The 10,000-nt window shown below is 47.2% G+C and overlaps 1 protein-coding gene across 1 annotated transcript in view; it reads left to right on the top strand.

Moving 5' to 3' along the window:
• The window catches only part of LOC124020602 (Golgi apparatus protein 1-like), a gene marked incomplete at its 5' end in the record, with an annotated part of 31,486 nt that overhangs the window by 1,017 nt on the left and 20,469 nt on the right, over nucleotides 1-10,000 (top strand). Inside the window, 4 exon segments of the mRNA XM_046335841.1 lie at nucleotides 2,967-3,053; nucleotides 5,804-5,866; nucleotides 7,069-7,182; nucleotides 9,311-9,399. Of these exon segments, the coding sequence (XP_046191797.1) occupies nucleotides 2,967-3,053; nucleotides 5,804-5,866; nucleotides 7,069-7,182; nucleotides 9,311-9,399 (353 nt within the window).

Here is a 10,000-nt window from a genome sequence, read left to right as displayed (position 1 = left end):
CAGCAGCATGTGAACACAGAGCAGAGGGGGGAAGAACAGAGGAGGAACAGCAGCATGTGTCCACAGAGCAGAGGGGGGAAGAACAGAGGAGGAACAGCAGCATGTGTCCACAGAGCAGAGGGGGGAAGAACAGAGGAGGAACAGCAGCATGTGAACACAGAGCAGAGGGGGAAGAACAGAGGAGGAACAGCAGCATGTGTCCACAGAGCAGAGGGGGAAGAACAGAGGAGGAACAGCAGCATGTGAACACAGAGCAGAGGGGGGAAGAACAGAGGAGGAACAGCAGCATGTGACTGGCTCAACTGTTCTGGGGAACTACAGGAACTACAGGAAGCTTCATCATTTCAAATAATGTGACCGGTGATTTGATGGTGTGGGTGATGGTGTGTGTGACGGCGTTGTGATGGTGTGTGACGGCGTTGTGATGGTGTGTGACGGCGTTGTGATGGTGTGTGATGGCGTTGTGATGGTGTGTGACGGTGTTGTGATGGTATGCAAGCCAGGCGTTGTAATGTGTGTGATAGCGTTGTGATGGTGTGTGTGACGGCGTTGTGATGGTGTGGGACGGCGCCAGGATGGTGTGGTGACGGTGTTGTGATGGTGTGTGATGGCGTTGTGATGGTGTGTGTGACGGCGTTGTGATGGTGTGTGACGGCGTTGTGATGGTGTGTGTGACGGCGTTGTGATGGTGTGGTGACGGCGTTGTGATGGTGTGGTGACGGCGTTGTCATGGTGTGGTGACGGCGTTGTCATGGTGTGGTGACGGCGTTGTGATGGTGTGGTGACGGCGTTGTGATGGTGTGGTGACGGCGTTGTGATGGTGTGGTGACGGCGTTATGATGGTGTGTGATGGTGTGTGTGACGGCATTGTGACGGTGTTGTGATGGTGTGTGTGATGGTGTGTGACGGCGTTGTGATGTGGTGTGTGACGGCGTTGTGATGTTGTGTGTGACGGCGTTGTGATGTTGTGTGTGACGGCGTTGTGATGTTGTGTGTGATGGTGTGTGTGACGGCGTTGTGATGGTGTGTGGATGGCGTTGTGATGTGTGACGGCATTGTGATGGTGTGTGTGACGGCGTTGTGATGGTGTGTGATGGTGTGTGATGGTGTGTGTGATGGTGTGTGACGGCGTTGTGATGGTGTGTGGATGGCGTTGTGATGTGTGACGGCGTTGTGATGGTGTGTGTGACGGCGTTGTGATGGTGTGTGATGGTGTGTGATGGTGTGTGATGGTGTGTGTGACGGCGGTGTGGTGATAGCGTTGTGATGGTGTGTGACGGCATTGTGATGGTGTGTGATGGTGTGTGTGACGGCGTTGTGATGGTGTGTGTGACGGCGTTGTGATGGTGTGTGACGGCGTTGTGATGGTGTGTGACGGCGTTGTGATGGTGTGTGACGGCGTTGTGATGGTGTGTGATGCTGTTGTGATGGTGTTGTGATGGTGTGTGATGCTGTTGTGATGGTGTGTGACGGCGTTGTGATTGTGTGTGACGGCGTTGTGACGGTGTTGTGATGGTGTGTGACGGTGTTGTGATGGTGTGTGACGGTGTTGTGATGGTGTGTGACGGCGTTGTGATGGTGTGTGGCCAGATGTTGTTTGTGATGGTGTGTGACGGCGTTGTGATGGTGTGTGGCAGCGTTGTGATGGTGTGTGTGATCGCCAGTTGTGATAGTGTGTGTGACGGCGTTGTGATGGTGTGTGTGACAGCGTGTGATGTGTGTGTGTGACGGCGTTGTGATGGTGTGGTGACAGCGTTGTGATGGTGTGGTGATGGTGTGACGGTGTGGTGATGGTGATGTGTGATGGTGGTGTGGTGATGGTGTGTGTGATGGTGTGACGGCATTGTGATGTGTGTGATGGTGTGTGTGACGGGCGTTGTGATGGTGTGTGTGACGGCGTTGTGATGGTGTGTGACGGCGTTGGTGATGGTGTGTGACGGCGTTGTGGATGGTGTGTGACGGCGTTGTGATGGTGTGTGGCGTTGGACGGTGTTGTGACGCGGTGTGTGTGATGGTGTGTGATGGTGTGTGTGACGGCGTTGTGATGGTGTGTGACGGCGTTGTGATGTTGTTTGTGATGGTGTGTGACGGCGTTGTGATGGTGTGTGTGACCGCGGTGTGGTGATGGCGTTGTGATGTGTGACGGCGTTGTGATGGTGTGTGTGACGGCGTTGTGATGGTGTGTGTGATGGTGTGTGTGACGGCGGTGTGATGGTGTGTGTGACGGCGGTGTGGTGATGGCGTTGTGATGGTGTGTGTGACGGCGTTGTGATGGTGTGTAACGGCGTTGTGATGGTGTGGTGATGGTGTGTGACGGCATTGTGATTGTGTGTGACGGTGTTGTGATGGTGTGTGATGGCGTTGTGATGGTGTGTGACGGCGTTGTGATGGTGTGTGACGGCGTTGTGATGGTGTGTGTGATGGCGTTGTGATGGTGTGTGTGACGACGGTGTGGTGACGGCGTTGTGATGGTGTGTGACGGCGTTGTGATGGTGTGGTGATGGTGTGTGAGCGTTGTGATGGTGTGTGATGGTGTGTGACGGCGTTGTGATGTGTGTGACAGCGTTGTGATGGTGTGTGACAGCGTTGTGATGGTGTGTGTGACGGCGTTGTGATGGTGTGTGTGACGGCGTTGTGATGGTGTGTGACGGCGTTGTGATGGTGTGTGTGGCGTTGTGATGGTGTGTGACGGCGTTGTGATGGTGTGTGACGGCGTTGTGATGGTGTGTGTGATGTGGTGTGTGACTGTGTGGTGATGGTGTGTGACGGCGTTGTGATGGTGTGGTGATGGTGAGTGTGATGGTGTGGTGATGGCGTTGTGATGGTGTGTGTGACGGTGTGGTGATGGTCTGTGTGTTCTAGGAGTTGGAGTGTCTGCAGGACCACCTGGAAGACCTGCTGTCAGGGTGTGGTGATGGTGTGGTGATGGTGTGTGTGACGGTGTGGTGATGGTGTGTGTGTTCTAGGAGTTGGAGTGTCTGCAGGACCACCTGGAAGACCTGCTGTCAGGGTGTGGTGAGGTGGTGGGCAACCTGACAGAGCTGCAGTCTGAGGTACCACTGTCTTCATGTTGGATGGACTGTGGCTGTTACCCTGATAAAGATGAGCAAAAAAGACTGGATAAAATGAATCATACAAATACCAAACTATATTATTACTATAGTATATGTTATATTAGTACTATATTATATAGTATATGTTATATTAGTACTATATTATTACTATAGTATATGTTATATTAGTACTATATTATATAGTATATGTTATATTAGTACTATATTATATAGTATATGTTATATTAGTACTATATTATATAGTATATGTTATATTAGTACTATATTATATAGTATATGTTATATTATTACTATATTATTATTATTATATTATATATTATATATTATTATATATATATATTACTATAGTATATGTTATATTAGTACTATATTATATAGTATATGTTATATTATTACTATATTATTATTATTATATTATATATTATATATTATTATATATATATTACTATAGTATATGTTATATTAGTACTATATTATTATTATTATATTATATATTATATATTAGTATATATATATTACTATAGTATATGTTATATCAGTACTATATAATATAGTATATGTTATATTGGTACTATATTACTATAGTATATGTTATATTAGTACTATATTATTATTATTATATTATATATTATATATTATTATATATATATATTACTATAGTATATGTTATATTAGTACTATATTATTATATTATATATTATATATTAGTATATATATATTACTATAGTATATGTTATATTAGTACTATATAATATAGTATATGTTATATTAGTACTATATAATATAGTATATGTTATATTAGTACTATATTATATAGTATATGTTATATTAGTACTATATAATATAGTATATGTTATATTAGTACTATATTATATAGTATATGTTATATTAGTACTATATTATATAGTATATGTTATATTAGTACTATATAATACTATAGTGTTTAAAATACCTTATTTACATCCGTTTTCTGACCCTTTGCTCTGTGACTCGATACTGAGCTCAGGTACATCCTGTTTCCATTGATCATCCTTCAGATGTTTCTACAACTTCATTGGAGTCCACCTGTGGTAAATTCAATTGATTGGACATGATTTGGAAAGACACACACCTGTCAATATGAGGTCCCACAGTTGACAGTGCTTTTAGAGCAAAAACCAAGCCATGAGGTCGAAGGAATTGTCCATAGAGCTCCGAGATGACAGGATTGTGTTGAGGCACAGATCTGGGGAAGGGTACCAAAACATTTTTGCAGCATTGAAGGTCCCCAAGAACACAGTGGCCTCCATCATTCTTAAATGGAAGAAGTTTGGAACCACCAAGACTCTTCCTAGAGCTGGCTGCCCGGCCAAACTGAGCAATCGGGGGAGAAGGTCCTTGGTAAGGAGGTGACCTAGAACCCGATGGTCCCTCTGACAGAGCTCCAGAGTTCCTCTGTGGAGATTGGAGAACCTTCCAGAAGGACAACTGTCTCTGCAGCACTTCACCAATCAGGGCTTTATGGTAGTGTCCTGATGGAAGCCACTCCTCAGTAAAAGGCACATGACAGCTCGCTTGGAGTTTGCCAGAATGTACCTAAAGACTCTCAGACTATGACAAACAAGATTCTCTGGTCTGATGAAACCATGATTGAAATATTTGGCCTGAATGCCAGCGTCACGTCTGGAGGAAACCTGGCACCATCCCTACGGTGAAGCATGGTGGTGGCAGCATCATGCTGTGGGGATGTTTTTCAGTGGCAGAGACTGGGAGACTAGTCAGGATCAAGGGAAAGATTAACTGAGTCAAGAGATCCTTGATGAAAACCTGCTCCAGAGTGCTCAGGACCTCAGACTGGGGCGAAGGTTCACCTTCCAACAGGACAACGACCTAAGCATACAGCCAAGACAACGCAGGAGTGGCTTTGGAACATGTCTCTGAATGTCCTTGAGTGGCCCATCCAGAGCCCGGACTTGAATCCGATCCAACATCTCTGAAGAGACCTGAAAATAGCTGTGAGGCGCTGCTCCCCATCAAACCTGACAAAGCTTGAGAGGATCTGCAGAGAAGAATGGGAGAAACTCCCCAAATACAGGTGTGCCCAGCTTGTAGCGTCATACCCAAGAAGACTGGAGGCTGTAATCGCTGCCAAAGGTGCTTCAACAAAGTACTGAGTAAAGGGTCTGAATACTTATGTAAATGTCATATTTCAATTTTATCATTTGTAATAAATTTGCTCAAATGTCTTAACCTGTTTGCTTTGTCATTATGGGGTATTGTGTGTAGATTGAGGCAGTATTTATATTTTTGAGTCCATTTTAGAATAAGGCTGTAAAATAGCAAACTGTGGAGAAAGTCAAGTGATCAGAAAACCTTCCTAATGTACAGCTCCGTATGCGTGTTCTTTATCCAGTCTCGTCTTTATCCAGTCTCATCTTTATCCAGTCTCGTCTTTATCCAGTCTCGTCTTTATCCAGTCTCGTCTTTATCCAGTCTCATCTTTATCCAGTCTCATCTTTATCAAGGGTACCAACCGTTCTGTATGTGTGTTCTTTATCCAGTCTCATCTTTATCCAGTCTCATCTTTATCCAGTCTCATCTTTATCCAGTCTCATCTTTATCCAGTCTCGTCTTTATCCAGTCTCGTCTTTATCCAGTCTCATCTTTATCAAGGGTACCAACCGTTCTGTATGTGTGATGTCTCTGTATATTACTGTCTCCGGTCTGACATGGTCTCTCTGCTGTGACAGGACATTCATATTGAGGCCCTGCTGATCCGGGCCTGTCAGCCTGTCATCCAGTCTCACTGCCATGTAAGTGCCATGTAAGAACTCAGCTCTCTCTCTCAGCCTGACCTCAGAACAGCTTCAGAACTCAGCTCTCTCACTCAGCCTGACCTCAGAACTCAGCTCTCTCTCTCAGCCTGACCTCAGAACTCAGCTCTCTCACTCAGCCTGACCTCAGAACTCAGCTCTCTCACTCAGCCTGACCTCAGAACTCAGCTCTCTCACTCAGCCTGACCTCAGAACTCAGCTCTCTCTCTCAGCCTGACCTCAGAACAGCTTCAGAACTCAGCTCTCTCACTCAGCCTGACCTCAGAACTCAGCTCTCTCTCTCAGCCTGACCTCAGAACAGCTTCAGAACTCAGCTCTCTCTCTCAGCCTGACCTCAGAACAGCTTCAGAACTCAGCTCTCTCTCTCAGCCTGACCTCAGAACAGCTTCAGAACTCAGCTCTCTCACTCAGCCTGACCTCAGAACAGCTTCAGAACTCAGCTCTCTCACTCAGCCTGACCTCAGAACAGCTTCAGAACTCAGCTCTCTCTCTCAGCCTGACCTCAGAACTCAGCTCTCTCACTCAGCCTGACCTCAGAACTCAGCTCTCTCACTCAGCCTGACCTCAGAACAGCTTCAGAACTCAGCTCTCTCACTCAGCCTGACCTCAGAACTCAGCTCTCTCACTCAGCCTGACCTCAGAACAGCTTCTCCTCTTTTGGCAAGTCTAAAAACAAGTTATCCCAACAGGGGATGTGATGGAGTGTCTGGTTCAGAACAAACACATCTCTCTCCTCTCTAGGATGTATCTGATAACCAGGTGGATACAGGGGATGTGATGGAGTGTCTGGTTCAGAACAAACACATCTCTCTCCTCTCTCTCTCCTCCCTCCAGGATGTATCTGATAACCAGGTGGATACAGGGGATGTGATGGAGTGTCTGGTTCAGAACAAACACATCTCTCTCTCTCCTCTCTCTAGGATGTATCTGATAACCAGGTGGATACAGGGGATGTGATGGAGTGTCTGGTTCAGAACAAACACATCTCTCTCCTCTCTCTCCTCCCTCCAGGATGTATCTGATAACCAGGTGGATACAGGGGATGTGATGGAGTGTCTGGTTCAGAACAAACACATCTCTCTCTCCTCTCTCTCTCCTCTCTCTAGGATGTATCTGATAACCAGGTGGAGTGTCTGGTTCAGAACAAACACATCTCTCTCCTCTCTCTCTCCTCTCTCCAGGATGTATCTGATAACCAGGTGGATACAGGGGATGTGATGGAGTGTCTGGTTCAGAACAAACACCAGAAGGAGATGAACAGCAAGTGTACCGTGGGAGTGACACACTTCCAGCTGGTGGGTCACCGTCGCTATGACAACACGCACACTGACTCATGTACACACACCTGGCGGGTCGCTGTCGCTATGACAACACGGACCAAGAAGCTGTTGACCTCACTATGACCCCCCCCCCCCCCCGACTGAACTGAACGCCCTGACTCACACACTCACTATCTTTCTGAATGATCCTCATAATCTCACACACACTCACTATCTCTCTGAATGATCCACACACTCACTATCTCTCTGAATGATCCACACACTCACTATCTCTCTGAATGATCCACACACTCACTATCTCTCTGAATGATCCACACACTCACTATCTCTCTGAATGATCCACACACTCACTATCTCTCTGAATGATCCACATAATCTCAAACACACCACACACTCATCCTTACCCCAGAGTAAGGGCACCTCCCATAGCTGGGCATCTCCAATAGGATGTGAGGCCATGTAACCTGGTAGGACGTGAGGCCATGTAACCTGGTAGGACGTGAGGCCATGTAAACTGGTAGGATGTGAGGCCACGTAAACTGGTAGGATGTGAGGCCACGTAAACTGGTAGGATGTGAGGCCACGTAAACTGGTAGGATGTGAGCCACGTAAACTGGTAGGATGTGAGCCACGTAAACTGGTAGGATGTGAGGCCACGTAAACTGGTAGGCCACGTAACCTGGTAGGACGTGAGGTCATGTAAACTGGTAGGACGTGAGGCCATGTAAACTGGTAGGATGTGAGGCCACGTAAACTGGTAGGATGTGAGGCCACGTAAACTGGTAGGCCACGTAACCTGGTAGGCCACGTAAACTGGTAGGCCACGTAAACTGGTAGGATGTGAGGCCACGTAAACTGGTAGGCCACGTAACCTGGTAGGCCACGTAAACTGGTAGGATGTGAGGCCACGTAAACTGGTAGGCCACGTAACCTGGTAGGACGTGAGGCCATGTAAACTGGTAGGATGTGAGGCCATGTAAACTGGTAGGATGTGAGGCCATGTAAACTGGTAGGATGTGAGGCCATGTAAACTGGTAGGATGTGAGGCCACGTAAACTGGTAGGATGTGAGGCCACGTAAACTGGTAGGATGTGAGGCCACGTAAACTGGTAGGATGTGAGGCCACGTAAACTGGTAGGATGTGAGGCCACGTAAACTGGTAGGATGTGAGGCCACGTAAACTGGTAGGATGTGAGGCCACGTAAACTGGTAGGATGTGAGGCCACGTAAACTGGTAGGATGTGAGCCACGTAAACTGGTAGGATGTGAGCCACGTAAACTGGTAGGATGTGAGGCCACGTAAACTGGTAGGCCACGTAAACTGGTAGGACGTGAGGCCATGTAAACTGGTAGGACGTGAGGCCATGTAAACTGGTAGGACGTGAGGCCACGTAAACTGGTAGGATGTGAGGCCACGTAAACTGGTAGGCCACGTAACCTGGTAGGCCACGTAAACTGGTAGGCCACGTAAACTGGTAGGCCACGTAAACTGGTAGGCCACGTAACCTGGTAGGCCACGTAAACTGGTAGGATGTGAGGCCACGTAAACTGGTAGGCCACGTAACCTGGTAGGACGTGAGGCCATGTAAACTGGTAGGATGTGAGGCCATGTAAACTGGTAGGATGTGAGGCCATGTAAACTGGTAGGATGTGAGGCCATGTAAACTGGTAGGATGTGAGGCCACGTAAACTGGTAGGATGTGAGGCCACGTAAACTGGTAGGATGTGAGGCCACGTAAACTGGTAGGATGTGAGGCCACGTAAACTGGTAGGATGTGAGGCCACGTAAACTGGTAGGATGTGAGGCCACGTAAACTGGTAGGATGTGAGGCCACGTAAACTGGTAGGATGTGAGGCCACGTAAACTGGTAGGATGTGAGGCCACGTAAACTGGTAGGATGTGAGGCCACGTAAACTGGTAGGATGTGAGGCCACGTAAACTGGTAGGATGTGAGGCCACGTAAACTGGTAGGATGTGAGGCCACGTAAACTGGTAGGACGTGAGGCCACGTAAACTGGTAGGACGTGAGGCCACGTAAACTGGTGGGTGGTGAGGCACAGGTTTATGTGTAGCTGTGTTTGACGACCGGCCGGGGTAGATAATCAACCCAGACTGACTCCATCTCCTCCTCCTCTTCCTCAGATCCAGATGAAGGACTTTCGTTTCTCCTACAAGTTCAAGATGGCGTGTAAAGAGGACGTGCTCAAGCTCTGCCCCAACATCAAGAAGAAGTGAGTCAGGACCAGTCCCAATGGCTCCCTATTCCCTTTATAGTGCACTACTTTAATGACCAGGACCCAATGGCTACTTATTCCCTTTATAGTGCACTACTAATGACCAGGACCCAATGGCTACTTATTCCCTTTATAGTGCACTACTAATGACCAGGACCCAATGGCTACTTATTCCCTATATAGTGCACTACTAATGACCAGGACCCAATGGCTACTTATTCCCTTTATAGTGCACTACTTATGACCAGGCCCCAATGGCTCCTTATTCCCTATATAGTGTACTACTAATGACCAGTCCCAATGGCTCCATATTCCCTTTATAGTGCACTACTAATGACCAGGACCCAATGGCTCCATATTCCCTATATAGTGCACTACTAATGACCAGTCCCAATGGCTCCTTATTCCCTTTATAGTGCACTACTAATGACCAGGACCCAATGGCTCCATATTCCCTATATAGTGCACTACTAATGACCATGACCCAATGGCTCCATAATCCCTATATAGTGCACTACTAATGCCAGGGCCCAATGGCTCCATATCTATATCCTCTATCTCTCTCTGTCTCTCTCTGTCTCTCTCTGTCTCTCTCTGT

The sequence above is a fragment of the Oncorhynchus gorbuscha genome, unplaced genomic scaffold, assembly GCF_021184085.1.
Source record: "Oncorhynchus gorbuscha isolate QuinsamMale2020 ecotype Even-year unplaced genomic scaffold, OgorEven_v1.0 Un_scaffold_865, whole genome shotgun sequence".
NCBI classification, from domain to species: Eukaryota; Metazoa; Chordata; class Actinopteri; order Salmoniformes; family Salmonidae; genus Oncorhynchus; species Oncorhynchus gorbuscha.
This window is presented reverse-complemented; position numbering and strand designations above follow the sequence as displayed.